The following is a 19,436-nucleotide window of genomic DNA, read 5'->3' on the forward strand; positions in this document are numbered from 1 at the left end:
GACTGAGTATAAATAAATAAAGGTTCATCAACAACTAAAAATTTTAAGAAAAAGGTGAGATTGCTGCCATTAGTTAACTTTATACCAATTTTTCATGAAAAAAGGTTTGGGGTGTTTTGTTTTTTGAAATATATTTTGACTCTTAAGTCTGTGATATAATCAGTTTTCAGATTTATAAGGGGTATAATTACCAGTAGTAATATTAAGAGAAATCTGTTTAGTAGTTAGTATAGGGCAGTTACTTTTTCATCCCATGTTTTCATGACTGTACTTTTTCATGTTCATTTAAAAAAAAAAAGTGACCTATGCCCATAATCCCAGCAACTGAAAAGGCTATAACAGAAGGATTGCAATTTCAAGGCCAGCCTTGGCAACTTGATAAGACCAAAACTTACACAAAATGCATTGTGGATATAGCTTAGTCGTAGAGCTCCCCTGGGTTCAATTCCCAATATTACAAAAAACTAATAATGAATCATAGAACCATTTCTTCTTATATAAATTGAACTTTCAGATTTCAAAAATATCATTACATCCTATAGAAGATGGTCCTGTTGAAGAGGTTTCAGTTCTGAGCCAAGAGGATCTCAAAGCAATTGAGAATCCAGATTCTATAACAAATCAGATTGCACTTATGGAAGCCCAGTGTCATGAAATGAAACCAAACCTCGGTGCCATTGCAGAATATAAAAAGAAGGTATGGATGGACTATTTATATGTAATAGTCAAATTCTTTTAGTTCTTAGTATAAATTAGGACCTTTAATGCTAATTCAGATCTCAAATTTATATCTGAATAGATTTTTCTTACAATCTTTTCACAGGAAGAATTGTATTTGCAACGGGTAGCAGAATTGGACAAAATTACTTCTGAAAGAGATAGCTTTAGACAGGCTTATGAAGATCTTCGAAAACAAAGGCTTAATGAATTTATGGCAGGTTTTTATATAATAACAAATAAATTAAAGGAAAATTACCAAATGCTTACTTTAGGAGGAGATGCTGAACTGGAGCTTGTAGACAGCTTGGATCCTTTCTCTGAAGGAATCATGTTCAGGTTTGTTTAGAATCCTGTGGCCTATTTTACATGTTCTCCAAATTGACATTTCTTGAGAAATGTGAAGGTGGGATCTACACATCTTGGTTAGAAGATCAATATTTATCTGTTTAAATGTAATGGCAATTTACAGCATAAATTACATGCAAATAGCAGATATTTAATCTTTCTCTAATTCCTACATTTTTAATTTTCAAGCCTTTTCAATCTACATAAAGACTGAGAAATTATACAGAATAAGGAGAAAGAACAGCAAGCAGTACATTAAACTGCTATTTTTTATTTGGTATATGAATTTTACCAGTTGGAACATATACCAATTTTTGAAAAAACAAATGAGATTTCCAAGTAGAAAGGTGGTAGAAATCAGTTATAGAAAACAAATCATGAAGTTTTAACCTCAGCTTTACAAGTAATGTAACTGAAAGATTTTCGTAATTATTGCAGTGTTCGACCACCTAAGAAAAGTTGGAAGAAGATCTTCAACCTTTCAGGAGGAGAGAAGACACTTAGCTCATTGGCATTAGTATTTGCTCTTCACCACTACAAACCCACTCCTCTTTATTTCATGGATGAGATTGATGCAGCCCTTGATTTTAAAAATGTGTCCATTGTTGCATTTTATATATATGTAAGTAATGGTGGATTTTGGTTTTTTTTTTTTTTAATTCTGGAAGATTTGTGGTTTCCATACACATTACATATAGATAGAATTCCTTAAATTCTTTCTTATTACTGAACTAACCAAATAATTTCTTGTTTATTTTGAAGAATAAATTGATGATGCAAATTAGTAGAATCACAGCTAGAATCCCAGGTCTCCTCCTAGATCTTTTCTATTAGATTTCTACAGTTATGCTCCCATATTTTCCTCTTAAGCTCACACTGATTAAATGTTAACATATCTATGTAATGTTGAACTTACACTGCCAAAAAAAATAAAATACTTGAAAGTAAAGTTTAGCTGTTTATTATGTGATTTACCTGCTACTACTTAATATTCCTTATTGTTTTTCTCTTTAGGAACAAACAAAAAATGCTCAGTTCATAATAATTTCTCTTCGAAATAACATGTTTGAGATTTCAGATCGACTTATTGGAATTTACAAGACATACAATATTACAAAAAGTGTTGCAGTAAACCCAAAAGAAATTGCATCAAAAGGACTTTGTTGAACTTGTTCATACTGAAGAGTCTTCAAACTGAATTAGAGTTGTATAAATATTCCTAAACTGTATGACAAAATGCTTCTATTTTATTTTATGCTGTTAGTTATTGTATAAAATATATATATTCTGTGTATAAGAATGTGTTTTGTTTGTTAAGTGCAAACTGGAGGAAAATAAAATGCCAGAGAGTAGGTGACTTGGCCTACATTGGAAAGGCTAGCTAGTCTTGTTTAAATTCTTAAGGCATTCCACTCAATTTACTAATTCTGACAATCACTGTTTTTATTACCTAAATAGGAACATTTTCTTGCATATCAGTCATTCTGAATTTTTACAGGGAAGAGTTTTAAATGTACATTTCTAAAACTTGATGTGCCCATTTAAAATTTAGGTAACTTACCTAACAGATTGTCAGGATTTTATTAGGAAGTTATGCTACTAGAAATAGTCTGGGAAACAGTTTTCAGAAGGAATTTTTGTATTGAATCAAGTCTTTGCCTTAGCTCTTAAATCTCTAGATATCCTCAGTAATTAACTCCTCATTCATTAGGTATTAAAAATCCAACATAGTTTGCATCATACTAAAGCCATTGAAAATGTAAACACTGGCAGCATGAACCTAAATAAAGCAAAATCTGAAACTTCCAAGTATTGTCATTGCTTGAAATCAAGGTTTCATAAGGGAAAAATAAGTTTAATTAAAGGGCTAGGATATGGTTTGGTATCAGCACTGCTATAATCAAGTACTAAAATTGGAGAGAGAAGTGAATGAAATTATTGAACAGCTAAAACCAACAAAATACCTAGTGCCCATATGAAAATTCCAGAGCTACCATCCTAATTTTGACCACCTCATTAAGCCAGTCAATGCAAATAAAATACCAAAAGGAGTTTATTAAAATGAATTACTTACACATAAGAAAATTTCAAGATTATGTACTTAAAGGGGTACAGTCTCATCCTGTGAAATACAAAAGAAGCATAGTAGTCTCATGTCAAGCTTAAATTGCTGTATTGCTGTTAATGGGCATACATACACTTTGATTTCTAGCTACAAGTAATTCTTAGAACACCTAATTTATTAATTAGTCTTGGCCAATTCAATTTGAGCATAAACTGAAAAGAATCCATGGGTTCTCCCATGTGTTACTACCTATATGACCTTGTGTGTTTTCTTATGTGCAAAAAAAATGGGTTAAGCTAACACATTTTTTGCTAATAGTTACTGGAAACAGGATAACTGCATTTGATCTAAATGGTCATTAAACTACAATGTCCTTTATTGCTTTTTTAGATTTCTAAGCAAACATGTAGTGCTTAAGTCTATGTACCAGATACCGCTGCTTCTTAAAATTGTCTTTAATAGCTGGACATAATTCACCTCTCATTAACACCCTTCCAATGTTCTGACCACACAATGATTGTGCTGAATGTAGACCAAGTGTGATCCTATATCAATGTAATGCCATCATCTGTGTTGACTTAATCTCAGCTGGTAATAAGACCTAAGGAGTTCTTTAGAACTAGTTCCCTGAACAAAGTTACATTCATTCATTATAACCTACCTATACATAATCTGTAGGGCTAAGAACATTACTGACCTGGAAAGTCTCTGAACCAAATAAGGCCCAGAAAGGTCATCCAAGAGCAGCCAGTCTGGGATTTTTGGAAAGCAAATGAGTTTGTATGCTCTGGATTTAACAGGTAATGGGCCAAAAGTCCTCTGGCAAGCACCACAACTACAGCCCATTAAGGGAATTTGAGTTCTGGCTTAATAGGCTCATCCCTTAAGAAAAGTTCAATATAAATTTGCATTACCCATGGGAACATGTGACAAGATGAATATAATGCTATCAAAATCTGTTGGAAATGAAGTATATCATCAGCATGACTATCTAGTAACATGTTCTAGTTTTTATCCAAGAACTGATCTGACTAAAACATTACAAAATATTTTTTGGTAGTGCTGTAGATCACATAGGCAAGAGCTCCACTACTGAGCCATAACCCCAGTTCTTAAAAAAAAATTTTTTTTTTTTTGAGAAACGAGCTAGGGGAGGGGATCTTGTTATATTGCCCAGGCTGACCTTGAACTTGAGATTCTTATAACTCAGCCTCCCAAATAACTAGGACTACAGGCCTATACCACCACACCCAGCTCCCGAATGACAAATCTTAATATTAGAAATTGTCATTGTTCACTAATATTGACTATCCAAAAGCTTTATTTGGAAAGGTGTTAAACATTTTGGCGCTCTTTATCTAGTTCTCTTTGACCAAAAAGATCTTAAAGCAGTCTTTTGCCACAAGACTTTGCTGCTTGACCTTTTAATCTTTTAACATCCTTATCCATTCAAAGGCTTCAAGTTTTTAAGGATTTTTTTTTTTTGAGAATTTTGCCATGTTTTAATCTAAAAGCTATATAGTGAGAAAAATGCAAAGCCAATAGCATAAAATGTTTAAATGGTCCCAGCAGCTTTAAGTCAACCTCTTTCATTCAAACCAATAAAAATTAATTTCCAAATCAATTACTAGATTTTATTGTAGTTTTCTAATTATGACTTAACTATTATGTCTGACATCTCTTCAACAAAAGCATAAGTTTTAACATTTCTATATATATTTGTTGCAAATCAAGTTTGGTTGCTATTTATGCTACCCCTATTTCTCCATTTAGCAGTGGTTAGCTTCTGCTATATACAATGAGCCTATTTACAATTCTGATTTAAGTTTTCAATAAGAAACTATTTTCCACATGAATTCCTTTAGCAAATATAAGGTATGACACAGTATATTTCTTAAATCATTAAGATTGTTAGATAAACTTTGGTAAATAGACAGAGAGACTTCAGAAAAACATATTGAAGTGATTTCATTTAAGAAGGTTATTATGTGTTGGTTGAAAAAGAGTATCAACATTAATATCACTGAAATTAGTGTAACTATAACAATGTTTAAAATTTTAAAAAATTCTACTTCTTTTTCATCCTTATCAGGCCAGGAACATGGCATTCTTTTTGAAGAGATTTTCATTTCAGGAATGAGAGCTTTCTTAATTTGTCCAATTTCTGTTCTGCTCCACTCTTCTTTTAATATTTTGCTTACTCGAGGATAAATTTCAACAGGCTGGACCTCAGGAAGTGGTCTTTGTTTCAAGATCTGCACACGTTGGCGGACATCATCAATTTTTTCAAGAAATTTAAGTGGAGACTCATCTTGTAATGAAGTTGTCACTGTCATTAATTCAAGCTGCTGCTCTCTTATTTCTTTCATTCTTTCAATTTGCGGAGTATATTCTTGATTAATCAGATTGCCAACATCACAGAGAGCTGTTAGGAAAACTTTTTTTTTCTGTTCCAATGTATCCACAAGCTCCTTAAAATACTGGAGAACAACTTCCTTATCACCTTGGACCATTTTCTCAGAATGCGATTTTTGTTCCTCTAGCTTTTCAATAAGACGAGTAAGATCTGTCCAGTGTGTATCAGTTAACTGTTTAAGCAGTTTTTGAGGTGTGTCCTTTTCTTTCAGATAAGCACTTTGAAGGTCATCTATAGGATGACCATGATGTTGACCTATAGTGAGGCAATGACCACAAACTAATTTTTTATCTAGAAGACAATAAACATTTAATGGCTGCCGATAATGTTCAGGGCAGGTGACAATATCTGGATGGTCTTCTTGCTGGTACTTTTCAATAATAGCCCTTAATGCAAAATTAACAGGTAATGATTCAATACCAGTTGGAGCAATTTCAATAATACTTCTGCAATTAGGGCACTTGAGTGGAATTCGTAAAGGTCTCCATATATAAAAGTTACCAGATGCCTGAAGAACATTTTCCAAACAATTTCTACAAAATGTATGAGAGCATGGTAGTACACGAGGATCTTCAAATATACTGTAACAAATGGGACACGTTAACTCATCCTCAAAATTGTGCATTTCCTGTCAAGAGAAAGAAGTATATTTAAAGTTTACATATAACAAATACATCTATTATATAAAGTTTCAGTCATTAACCTCCACTATACTTGTCACTGAAAAGGACAATTATTAAAAATTTTTAAAAACGACATTCTTAGTAATTCAAATCCTAATCTAATATTGAATTGATAATCTTTAAGAGTTTATTGAAAAGGCAACCCAAGCAAAATGATTCCAATTAGTTCGTAATACAATGCTTCAAATTAGTCGTTTAAATTTGTTACCATGTACTGAACACTTAAGAAAAATTCAAAATATTCTGCTGAAATCTAATTACAACTACTATATGCAACTTTTTTTCATTATGCTAAAATCAAAATTTATAGCTAAATGAATTTTTAACATTTTCAATAAGAAAGTTTGCATTGTCAAAAGATATGTATATAATGAATAAACAAAAATAAATATTTCTACTACATAATGTTTACACAGAGTTAGCAATATAATATTTTTTAATTCAAAAGGAAAAAACATGCTTCGAGTTGGCTCAGTTCTTTAATTCAAAAGGAAACATAGTCCCTAGTTGGCTCATTCATGTTTTGTTCTTTTTGTACTGGGAACTGAATCAACCCAGTCCTTTTTTGTTTTAGATAGTATCTCACTAAATTGCCTAGACTGACTTCTAACTTGCAATCCTGTCTCAGTCTCCCAAATTGCTGGGATTATAGATGAATGCTGCTGTTTTTGCAGTGCTGAAAACAGAATATAGCCTTGTACATGCTAAGAAAGCCCTTTACCAATGAGCTAGGAATTAAACCAGTCCACAGTGAAATTTTCTAAAGCAATAATTTTAACTTGAATATTTGGAAAAGAAAAGGATTTTAAATAGACCTTGAAATAAAAATCAGTTTGAAATATGAAGAAGTTGACTCTGAAGCACTGAGTACTTAAAAACTAAAGTACAGATGCTAAAGAAGATAAAGTACACCATTAATCATCTTTCCTTCACTAAAAAATGTGTATGAGACAGAAAAATAAATCCAGTAATAGTTCAGAAATTTACTGACACAAGTAACGACTTCTTCGCAAGCTATTGATATTTTCAACAACAGAAGCCTGACTTACCCCTTTGATGGGAAAAAAAAATAAGTTATATCACTGTTAAAACACACAAAACAAGAAAATCCAAGTGCTATTCATGTAAAATACTATTGAATATCAAATCCTCCTGTATTACACCAGATTTTTAGATTAAAAGTCTGTGAAAACAGCATCTAAAAATAACTAAATACACTTTTAAGAAAGATTAAAAACCTCTGTAGACTTTAGTTGTTTAGCTTCCTTTACTATGTACCAAACTCCTATCCTTCAGCATGAAGCTGGCTCTGCACCAGTTTAGGACTCTGTTAATCTTATTGCACTTTTATTTCATAGCACATAAGAGATTTTATTTATAAGAATTTTGTACCAGGCACAGTGGCCCAGACCTACAATCCCAGCAACTTTCGAGGCTAAGTAAGGTGGTAGGATCACAAGGAAGCCAGTTTTGACAACTTGGTGAGATCCTGTCTCGAGAATAAAGGTCTAGAGATGTAGCTCAGCGGTTGAGCATTCCTAGATTCAATCAAAAAAAAAATTGAATAAGGATAGGAATTATGTCTAAACTATGCTATATTTCTACAATCTACACACACAACTTAACACATTAAACATTCATTCCCCATTGGCTGAATCTTAAAAGTGTTTTTAATAGCAAAATTTCTATTTAGGAAAAGCTTTAGCAGGAGAGTCCATCAGGAAATACTCTATTCAGATTGAAAAAATTCAGATCCCTAATGAGCCAAGCTGTGTCATACAGAGACTAAATTTGAATTGTGAAGCATTCCAGGAAACTAAAGTTAATTGGGCAATAGCATAGAAGATAATAATCACTGCAGATAAATTCAAGTGAATGCATGTTGGAAAACCTTTACAACTCTACCTCACACCTACAGAGACACTGAAGTCATTCAAAAACCATCCAAGAAAAACATATTTCTCAAGAGTATTTCAGTGATGTCATATGCACAATGAAGGAATACACAGAGCAGCTAGAATAAAATTTAAATAGACATTCAACCTAGATTTAATATTATTAGAGTTATTTAATGTATAAGAAGCATAACTAGCCCTAAAAACTCTTAACATTTCATTCCAAAGCCCTATTTCTATACTTGTCAAAATGCTAGAGAAAACTTCTCTGAGAATGTATTTAGGGACCCAAAAGCTTGAATTTCTTTAGAATGAGAATATTCAAATAATAATAATAATAATAATAATAATAATAAGCCATCTCCAGTGCTTATATAAAATGGAACATAATAGAATAAAATATCATGGTCTCAAAGTTACTGTTACAGTATGTAGAATTTTTATTAAAATTTACCAGAAACTTACAGATTAAATTTAAATATCAGTGAATCAAATTTTATTCTGACTACCCTCTTGCAGACTTCTTAAAAACTGTGGGTATCAAATTAGATAGAAATCATAACTTAAAAGGGACATGCCAAAAAAAAATTTTTTTTTAATAAGGCCAGGAACTTTCTGACTGGTTACTGCCTAAGAACTACAGGATTACAGGTTGCTATCACACTTGCGCACTATTTTTCCAGAGATCAGTATGACACTGTAGACCAATGGTACAGAATAGAGGACACAGAGACTAACCCACTTAATTACAATTATCTTATATTAGACAGAGGTGTCTAAAACATACACTGGAGAAAAGATAACCTCTTCAACAAATGGTGCTGGGGAAACAGGAAATCCATATGCAACAAAATGAAATTAAACCCTATCTCTCACCATACATAAAACTCAACTCAAAGTGGATCAAGGACCTAGGAATTAAACCAGAGACCTTGTGTCCAATAAAAGAAAAAGTAGGCCCAAATCTCCATCGTGTGGGATTAGGCCCCAACTTCCTTAATAAGACTCTAATAGCACAAGAATTAAAATCAAGAATCAATAAATGGGATGGATTCAAATAAAAAAGCTTCTCAGCAAAAGAAACAATCAGTGAGGTGAATAGAAAGCCCACATCTTAGGAGCAAATTTTTACCACTCACATATCAGATAGAGCACTAATCTCTAAGGTATATAAAGAACTCAAAAAGCTAAACACCAAAAAAACAAATAACCCAATCAATAAATGGGCCAAGGAATTGAACAGATACTTCTCAGAAGATGATATAAAATCAATCAACAAATATATGAAAAAAAATGTTCAACAACTCTAGCAACTAGAGAAATGCAAATCAAAACTACATTACATCTCAACGTAGTGTTGGCGAGGATGTGGATTAAAAGGCACACTCATACATTGCTGGTGGGACTGCAAATTGGTGCAGCCAATATGGAAAGCAGTATGGAGATTTCTTGGAAAACTGGGAATAGAATCACCATTTGACCCAGCTATCCCACTCCTTGGTCTATACCCAAAGGACTTAAAAACAGCATACTACAGGGACACAGCCACATCAAAGTTTATAGCAGCACAATTCACAATAACTAAACTATGGAACCAACCTAGATGCCCTTCAGTAGATGAACAGATAAAGAAAATGTGGCATATATACACAATGGAATATTACTCAGCAATAAAAGAGACTAAAATCATGGCATTGTCAGGTAAATGGATGGAGTTGGAGAATATAATGCTAAGTGAAGTTAGCCAATCCCCCCCCCCAAAAAAAATGCCAAATGTTTTCTCTGATATAAGGAGGATGATTCACAGTGGGGTTGGGAAGGGGAGCATGGGAGGATTAGATGAACTGGATAGGGCAAAGGGGTGGGAGGGGAAGGGAAAGGGCATGGGGGTAGGAAAGCCGGTGGAATGAGATGGACCTCGTTACCCTAAGTAGTATGAAGACATAAATGGTGTGATGATACTTTGTATACAATCAGAGATATGAAAAATTGTGCTCTATATGTATAATATGAATTGTAAGGCATTCTGCTGTCATATATAACAAATTAGAATAAAAAATTTAAAAAAGAGATAATAACCTAATAGCTAAAAAAAAATTGTACAGTTGAGATGGATGCAGTTTGTTGTGCCTCTTACACCCTAATAAAGCTGCTTTTAACAAAAAAATAAAACTTTATGCAACAAAAAAATAAAACTTTATGCAACCTGCAGTGGGATGGAGGGGATGACAACTTTATATGAACCTCTTAAATTTACTAAGTTTTAAAAAGTGAAAACATCAATAATGACATTGGAACTAGAAAACAATGAAGCAATGCTTTCGATATTCTCAGGGGACAAAAAGCCTTCCTTAATGGAACCTAAAATACATTTTGATATAAAGGTAACTAGACATGAAACCTCTCACAAATGAGACCCTGCCAATCATTCTTAATGAAGCTACTGCAGGAGAAAAGAAAATAATTCTCATCAGGATAACAAGGAAACAAAGTCCAGGACAACAGTACAGTCCTAAAGAACAATGTGTCTAAAAAAGACACATACAGGGGTGTCTTTAGGTAAATAAAGGAACTGACAAAATTTTTCATGTACTTGAACATACTGAGAGGTCATTAAAAAAAAACTAAATTCAGGAAAAAGGAACAGATATAAAAAGAGAATAAATATTATATATCCTAGCTGTTTTATTAACATAGTCATATTACGTTACATGTGTACACACACACATATATCATAAAACTGATTTTACCAGAGCAACAAAAAAATGTGGGTTTTTTTTTTTGGAGTGGGTAGGGTCAGGTTTCTGGGCATTGAAACCCAGGGACTTTCTACCACTGAGCTACATTCCCATCTCTTTTGACTTTTTTTTTTTTTCTTTTTTTTATTATTTAGTTTGAGGTGACACATTATCTTTATTTTATATTTATGTGGTGCTGAGATCGAACCCAGTGCTTCACACATGACAGGTGAGCCATCACTGAGCCACAATCCCACCCCCTTGATTTTTTATTTTAAGACAAGGTCTCACTAGGTTGTCCAGGCTGGCCTCAAACTCTCCTGTCTCAGCCTCCTAAATCACTGGGATTACAGGAATGGGCCACTGTGCCCAGCAAAAACTAATTATTAATCTTCCCTTATAAGAAAGCCATTACATACTTGGGGGAAAAAATAGTAAAAGCATATTATTTGAAAATACAGAAGTAAATGCCAAAAGAAACAGTTAAAAGAGATGATTTTATTTCTGGACAGTAGGAATCATGAGTAGGGAAAGTATGGGCAAGGGTCTGCTATTTTTATTATTACACAGTGGTTTCACTTTTAATCATTAACATGCAAATAAAAATATGTTAGCCAGCTGTGGTGACTCTAGCCTGAATCCCAAACTACTAGAGAGGCTGAAGTGGGACTGCAAGCTGGTGGCCAGACTGGGCAATTTTGCTAAACCCCTAAATTTTTAAAAAAATTTATAAAATGTTAAAGATACATGGACAACCCTACAAGCACACAGGCAGAAAGGCAGGATGAAAAAAGCAAAACAAAACTATAATGGTCTCAAGATTCTCCTCTGGATGATCCTAATTTTTTTTTTTTTTGGATGATCCTAATTTTCAAAAAAAGAATGGCCACAATTATCTCTCATATATGCTTTCTATGATGTGCCCTTTTTGCTACTCTCCAGTCAAGAGATGAAATCTATTCTCCCACTAGGAAAATAAGGGATGGCTCTGACCAATAGGATATGGTTGAAGCAATGTTTTGAGTTCTAGGTATAGCCTTTAAGATGTCTGGCTGGGCTGGGTGTGTTGCCCCGTGGTACAGTGTGCTTGCTTAGCATGCTCAAGGACCTGGGCTCAATCCCCAGAACTGTCAATAAGAAAAAAAAAGAGGAAGAATTCTGGCAACCAGTTGCTATATAAGAAATCTAGGCTAGGGCTGGTGTTGTGGCTCAGTGGTAGAGTGCTCACCTAGCATGCACAAGGGACTAGGTTCAATCCTCAGCACCACATAAATGTTAAATAAAGATATTGTGTCCATCTAAAACTTAAAAATAAATATATTTTTAAAAAAAGAATAGAAATCTAGGATACTCTGCTGAAGAGAGGCCAGGTGGAAAAGCAATGAGATGTCAGATATGTTAGTGAAAAAAACTTCTTCGACAAACAACTAGCCAAACCTTCAGAATTTTGTTACACAGTAGATAACCAGAATATATATAATGAGTGAAAAAAAAATTCTACAGACAAAACTGAAGCCATACACTTTCATTAATCAAGGAAAAAAAGAAGGAATATAAAAATGAAGATTCTGCTAAAAAACAGTTTGAGTCAAGTACAACAGTAAACGTCTATACTCTAGCTAGCTATCTCGTAAGCTGAGGCAGGAGAATCACTTGAGCCCACAAGTTCAATACCAGCCTGGGCAACACAGCCAGACCCCATTTCTCAAAAAACAACCTGAATAAAATAATAAAGGTACTAGAAAAATTAAAATTGTAGTGGGATTTAGCTCAGTGGCAAGAGTGCTAGCATGAATGAGGTCCTGGGTTCATTCTCAATATCAACAAGAAAAAAAGAAAGAAAACACAAACTTGCAAGAGTAAAGCCAGGCACAGTGATGAACGCCTGTAATCACAGCAAGACAAAAGGATTTCAAGTTCAAAGGCAGCCTGCTGAGGCCCCAAGCAACTTAGCTAGACCCTGTCTCAAAATATTAAAAGGGCTGGGGCTGGGGCTCAGTAGTAGAGCCCTTTCCTCACATGGGTGAGGCACTGGGTTCAAACCCCATATTTATTCATATAAATAAAAATATGGTGTCCACCTACAACTAAAATATATATATATATATATATTAAAAAGGGGGATGCCCTGGGGATGTGGCTCAGTGGTTGAGCACCCTGGTTCAATCTTCAGTACCAAAAATAAATTGTTAGAGTGACAAACCTTACAAAGAAACCCTCTTAAGCTGGTTTGTTTATTTTAATAAATAAACAAGCCTTAGCTATCTGTGATAGGCAGTCAGCCTCTAAAATGGCCCCCAACCACCTCTGCTTCCTGGGTTCTTTTCTAATCTCCTCCCCTTGAGTGTGGACTGAACCAAGTGACTCCCTTCTAACACAGAAAATACACAGAAGTGAGGGTACTATTATCACCTGCAAGTAATAAAAGACCACAGCTTCTGTCTCTTTACCTCTCTTGAAGCACTCTCACTAAGGGAAACAAGCTACCAATGTTATAAGCAGACCAAGGCACACTTGGTATGGTGAGGAACTAAGCCCTTAAGTATAATACCCCACAAGGAACTAAGACTGCAACCTTCCACATAAGTGAGCTTGAAAGCAATACTTCAGGCCCAGTAAAGACTATGACTCCAACAGCTTCACTTCAAACTCATTAAGTGGCAGCAGACATAAGGCACCAGCTAAGCCACTCCTAGATTTCTGATCCATAGAAACTATGTTTTAATACTTGCTGTTTTAAAGCTAGGTAATAACACAATCCTGTAATGTCAGCCACACAAGAGAATAAGGTAGGAGGATCCCAAGTTCAAGGCCAGCCTGAGCAACAACCTTCTCAAATTTTTATTAAAAAAAAAAAAAAAAAAAGGAATGAGGATGGGAATGTAGCTCACTGGTCAAGCTCTTGCCTAATATGTGCAAGAAATACCTGGATTCCAAAATACTCTGGGACCAGGACCAGGGCTCATAGGGTATCTACTGAGGGGTGGAAGGAGGGAAGAGTCTCTTGAGTTCTGTCAAATGTTAAAGAAACAATTTCTTGCTCAACTGTAACAGAAAGTAAATATAAGAAGTTTGCAAATTGTTTTGAAGACAGTATAACAGGATTCCAAAATCTAACAGAATATAACTAAAAATAGGCCAATTTCAAAAATGGAAACTAAGCCAGCAGGACACCCTACACCTGTAATCCCAGAACTTCAGGAGGCGGAAACAGAGAGGATCACAAGTTAAAAGCCAGCCTCAGCAACTCAGCAAGACCCTGTCTCAAAAATAAAAAAAATTTTAAAAAGGGTTAGAGATGTGGCTCAGTGGCTAAGCACTCCTAGGTTCAACCCCTGGAACCAAAAAAAAAAAAAAAAAGAAGGAAACTGATGTAAAATCCTACACACAACATTAATAAAAACAATTCAGGAGTATAAAAAAATATTGTATTGTGACTCGGCTAAAAAAGTAGTTCAGTGGTAAACATGATTAGCATGAGGGAGGCCCTAGATTCAATCCCCAGCATATGCGTGCACTCACTTGTGTGTACACACATAATACTCTACCACTCTACCAGTACTAAATAACATACTAATAACATACTGGTACTAATAACATCAGAAATAGTTAATTCAGTAGCAGAAAATCTATTAATACAATTCATTCAATTATGTCAATGGAAGAAAAAATCCATTTTTCACATTATCTAAAAAACAGTATGAAAAAAAGTAAGCAATCCAGAGAAAGGAAGTAGAATGGCAGTTGTCAGGACCTGAGAGAGGGGAGACTGTAGTTATTGGTTAATGAGTGCAGAACTTCAGTCTAGGAAGATGAAAACATTCTGGAAATAGTTACCAAAAAAAAAAAAAAAAATGAGAATGTATATAATGCCACTGAACGGTACATTTCTTTTTTTTTTTTTTTTTAAAGAGAGAGTGGGGGGGTGGAGAGAGAGAGAGAGAGAGAGAATTTTTAATATTTATTTTTTAGTTCTCGGCGGACACAACATCTTTGTTGGTATGTGGTGCTGAGGATCGAACCCGGGCCGCACGCATGCCAGGCGAGCGCGCTACCGCTTGAGCCACATCTCCAGCCCCCGTACATTTCTTAAAATGAATAATTTAAATGTTAGGGCTGGGGTTGTGGCTCAGCAGCAGTAGAGCGCTTGACTAGCATGTGTGAAGCCCTGGGTTCGCTCCTCAGCACCACAAAAAAATAAATAAAGGTATTATGTACAACTAAAGGTATTATGTACAACTAAAAAAAAATTTTTTTAAAGAAACTGAATTTTTAAAAAAATATTAAAATCATGTTATGTATTTTATTTTTTTAAATATTTTTTCAGTTGTAGTTGGACACAATACCTTTATTTTTTTATTTTTTTAGTTTTTAGTTGTAGGCGGACATAATACCTTTATTTTTTGTTTATTTTTATATGGTGCTAAGGCTCGAACCCAGAGCCTCACACAAGCTAGGCAAGTGCTCTACCGCTGAGCCACAACCCCAGCCCCATATTATGTATTTTAATACAATAAAAAACCTAAAAAAAGTTTTTAACTGTCATGATTATTATCAAGTCTTTCCTCTGCCAAAATAATCTCAAAATCAGTTTATATTATTTCATGCTTTTAAAACACACACAAAAAAGTTGCTGGGTGCAGTGGTACGCGCCCATAAGCCCAGCAGTCTGGGAGGCTGAGGGAGAAGGATTCTGAGTTCCAAGCCAGCCTCAGCAACTGAGTGAGGCCCTGATGAACTCGGCAAAACTCGTCTCTAAATAAAATATAAAAAAGGACTGGAGATGTGACTCAGTGGTTAAGTGCCTCTGGGTTCAATCCCTGATACCAAAAGGAAAAAAAAAAAACGGAAAATCAAAGACATATTTTCCTCCAGTGAGTACTAAAAGCTTAACTACTTAGTTCAAGTTTCACACTTTTTTTTGAAAGCACCAAGAAATACGAATATTTTTTAAATCTCAGAAAAATGAGGCTGAATTATCTACTTACAAATTATTTCACAAATTTCTTGTGTTTAAATGTCAAAAACATGTTTGAACTTCCAAACTTTTTATGAAGTCTTTCACCAGAAAGGGCTGACATGTGCCTCCATAGTATCTAACCAGCATATAAGATAACAGATATGATGATAATAGAAGGAGAATTACACAACATCAAAAATACTATACTCATTCTCCTCTGTAAACAACTTTTTAGGTTTCAAATTCATAAAGCTTTACTGTCTTTCATCTCCAAACATGAGAATGGTTATAAAACATTTATTAGATTTTGTAATATTTGAAAAGAAATGATATTTACTGTATTACAGAGTTAGATGACTTATCACAGGACTTCTGGTAAGAAAGTCTAGGAAAATTCAAGTGGTGCCATCACCCAGACTGGGGCTCACATCTTTGTGGTCCTGATAAAAACTGCATTTCACGCAATTCAAGACTTCCTTAAGAAAAGCTACCACTGTTATCACCTACATACATACATGATTTTTGTATATGTGGCACTGGGGATTGAATCCATAGCCTCATGCATGAAAGAGCTCTACCACTTCACTACATTCTCAGCCTTTTTAAATTTTATTTTGAGTCAGGATCTCCTCTAAATTTCCCAGTAACTTTTAGCTTTCAACCTCCTGCCTCAACCTCCAGAATAGCTAGGTACACAAGACCAGCATAAGAGAAAATTTTTAGAAATTACTTTGCCATGTATGAATATACACAAAAATAATAAAGCATCACCATAACTCTCAAACTTAAAAAGAAAAAAATTCTATGATCAGATATGATTTTAATTCTTTACCCATTGTGTACTTTTTTCTTTTATTATATCAACCTGTTTTTCCCCAAAATAAGAAAGCATTAATGAAAAGGTTTTAATTGCTTTTTTAATACTTTTCAAAGTGAAAATATAGTGAAAAATACTCAGCAAAATATTTACTCAAAAGTCAATATTAGCATTACCTAAAGTCAAATTTGCACCTTGCTTGATTAAATTATGATACCTTCCTTCAAAGGACAGCTAGTTATGACTCACCAAAAATGATTGAGATCAATATGTAAATACATAATAAAAATTTATCCAAATAACAAAAAATTTAATTTGCATATCTGTATGTATGAAATAATTCAATTTGTGTGTGTGTGTGTGTGTGTGTGTGTGTGTTGAGATGTACACATCCTTGCAAAATTTCTGGAATGGTATGGAAGCGTCAACAATGACTACCTTTAAAGTCAGATGACAGCATTATTTACTTTTCACTTTATGCTCCTTCTATAATGTTATAATTTTATACACCACCAACGTATACCTTTTTTCAAGAGACTTTTAAATTTCACCTTACAGTTTAAATCATACACTATGAAATCATAAAAATCTCTTTTATATTCACTTAAGCTCTGAGTTTACCTCCTTTATTGATCTCCTGTTTCGGATACTGGATATACTTTATCTTCTCCAACTTTTCCAGATTCTTTGTTGTTCTAAAATTAAAATAATTTTATCTTTAGTATTCAGATTTAGTTTCTCAAAAAAAAATATATTAAATACGATGTCACGGGAATGACTGCTAATTCACTGTCTTTGATGTGTACCTTTCAGAACTTAGACCTCATTGTGTTTTTAGAAAAGTAGTGACAAATGCCAACAGTTGTTGGACTGCAAGTGGAGCTATCTCTTGCATCTTGAAAACCCAATTTTGACACAAAGGAACTTTTTTTTTTTTTTTGTACTGAAGATTGAGCCCAGGCACTTAAATCACTGAGCCCCATCCCCAGACCTTTTTGAGACAGGGTCTCTCGCTGAACTGCTGAGGCTGGCTTGGAAACTGGGCTCCTCCTGCCTCAGGTTTCTGAGCCGCTGGGATTACAGGGGTGGGTCACTGCGCCCGGCATACAAAGGAACTCTTTTAACGGCATCAAATATCTCAACGAGCTTTCGACGCTATTAACTAACATGGTGACGACGAACAAAATATTCAGTCATTTTAGACTGCTTAAAATTAACAGGAAGACAAGAAGCATCCATGAAAGACTTGACCACTCAGTCAAATCTCTATTGATTTAGGTTATTCAAAGCTCACAGTTCTGGTACAGAAAAGTTGTGGGACTCTGGGTCTGTTTTAACTAATACTCTCAAAAGTGAAGCTTCAAATCTGCAAAATGGGCATACTAACAACTTCCCCTGTTAAGTCTGTGAAAACTTCACACAAAGAAGGGGCTCAAAATGGCAGCACTCTTCCTTCCCCTTCTCGAAGGTTTCTAACAAACCTCCTCAGGCTCCCAGCTAACACGCCACCTCCACATCCGCGATCTCCCCCGCCCCAGGCTCCGCCAAGGTTGACCCTTTCGGCATAGTCCCGCTAAGCTCACCATCACCCCCAACAGAGCACCTTCTCCTTCAGAGCAATGCAGTTCCAGACTGCAGAAAGGGAAGTTGTTCCCCAAACACATGTGGCAAACAAGGGAATGGATGCAGCACCCAAGCCCACCCACCCTCTCCATCATCAAGCCCCTACCTTCCCCGCCAAATACACCAGTACAGCAGCCTGCGTTACAGCAAAAGAAAAGGGACTTACAGCCGCCTTCTCAGATCGCAAAAGAAAGTCCTCAGACTCACAGCGAGGAGGTGGGCGACGAGGTAAGTCCACCACGAGGACACAGAACACCACAGCAGCCGCCAGATGAGAGGTGCCAAGCGTCCCAGTCCTCCGCCCCAAAGGACTTCAGGTGCCCCCAAAGAGGCGGGGCCTTGCAGAGCCTGACTGCGCAGACGCAGTCTCCAAGCCACGTTCAACTGCGCAACATCTGCCAATGGGAAAAAGCGCGGGGCCGCCGTTCGAAAGTAAACGGCCGCTGGCGCCAGCAGAGGTGGGGGCGTGAGCAACAGGGCGCGGCCTGAGGCGGACGCCCAGCTTTCTACGCCTGCGCAAAAGGCGCAAGCGGCCAAACTCGCAGAGGTGCTGGGAGAAAGAGCAGCTCTTCTGCTGTGGAGCGCTTGGGTGGGTGTGGTGTGCCTCGCGGGCTGGGGTCCCGCCGGAGGAAGCGTCTTGGCGCTGAGGGCTGCGGGAGAGGCGGGGTCGGGCGGGCCTGAGCTACGCTGGGACGGCTGAGGGTTTCTTGAGGCATCTTTGTGGGAATGTTTATTACATGGAGGCACGCTGTCACGGTGTGATGCTAGGATTTTAAAGCACTGCCATAGTTACTTCAGGAGTTCCGTGGTCCCCGAAGTCTCCACAGCCCCGAGGACACACGTGCATCGTCCTTTTTGCTGAGTTGCCCTTTGTCTCCACGTTTTGGAGACCTAGACCCACGGGGTAACTGAGCATAGAAGGGGCTTTAGAGCTCTCTTGTATTCAGAGAAGTGAAAGATTTAGTAGGAGCCTTAGGACTCATTAGGAAGTCCTCTCGCCCGCCCTTCTTCCCCCCACCCCCCCTTTTTTTTTATCATTTTGTGAAATTTCCTAGAGATGACAGTTGCAAAAGAATTACCAGCTTTTAGTTAACAGTTTGTTCATCTGCACCCAATTCCTCATAGGATTAGAAAGCAGAGGCCAAAAGGCCTTTCCCCTTTTTTTCTTGAATAG

General features: G+C 35.8%; 2 protein-coding genes across 3 annotated transcripts in view; one reads left to right on the forward strand and one right to left on the reverse strand.

Annotated features, from left to right (window-relative positions):
- Window positions 1-2,860, forward strand: part of SMC4 (structural maintenance of chromosomes 4) — a 33,142-nt gene extending 30,282 nt beyond the window's left edge. Inside the window, exons 21-24 of the mRNA XM_081302598.1 lie at window positions 515-697; window positions 824-1,056; window positions 1,504-1,687; window positions 2,080-2,860. Coding sequence (XP_081158724.1) covers window positions 515-697; window positions 824-1,056; window positions 1,504-1,687; window positions 2,080-2,232 — 753 coding nt within the window. The 3' untranslated portion in view covers window positions 2,233-2,860. The remainder of the gene's footprint in view (window positions 1-514; window positions 698-823; window positions 1,057-1,503; window positions 1,688-2,079) is intronic.
- Window positions 2,861-4,061: 1,201 nt separating this feature from the next.
- On the reverse strand, window positions 4,062-18,578 carry TRIM59 (tripartite motif containing 59). Of its 2 annotated transcripts, none has more exons than XM_081302470.1 (3): window positions 18,470-18,578; window positions 17,261-17,334; window positions 4,062-6,174 (listed from the first exon to the last, which is right to left on the reverse strand). In XM_081302470.1, exon 3 carries the CDS (start codon window positions 6,169-6,171, stop codon window positions 4,960-4,962), a length of 1,212 nt encoding a protein of 403 aa, XP_081158596.1. In that variant the 5' UTR covers window positions 6,172-6,174; window positions 17,261-17,334; window positions 18,470-18,578; the 3' UTR covers window positions 4,062-4,959. The 2 variants fall into 2 exon arrangements, with proteins under 2 accessions (XP_081158596.1, XP_081158595.1); XM_081302469.1 differs by having other exon boundaries at window positions 18,429-18,565.
- Between the last annotated feature and the right edge of the window lie 858 nt (window positions 18,579-19,436).

This window comes from Spermophilus citellus, assembly GCF_964194105.1.
Source record: "Spermophilus citellus genome assembly, chromosome: 7".
Taxonomy (NCBI): domain Eukaryota; kingdom Metazoa; phylum Chordata; class Mammalia; order Rodentia; family Sciuridae; genus Spermophilus; species Spermophilus citellus.

Coding starts and splice junctions, on each gene's coding strand:
- TRIM59 (XM_081302470.1), bottom strand. CDS start 6,171: ATGCACAATTTTGAGGATGAGTTAACGTGTCCCATTTGTTACAGTATA.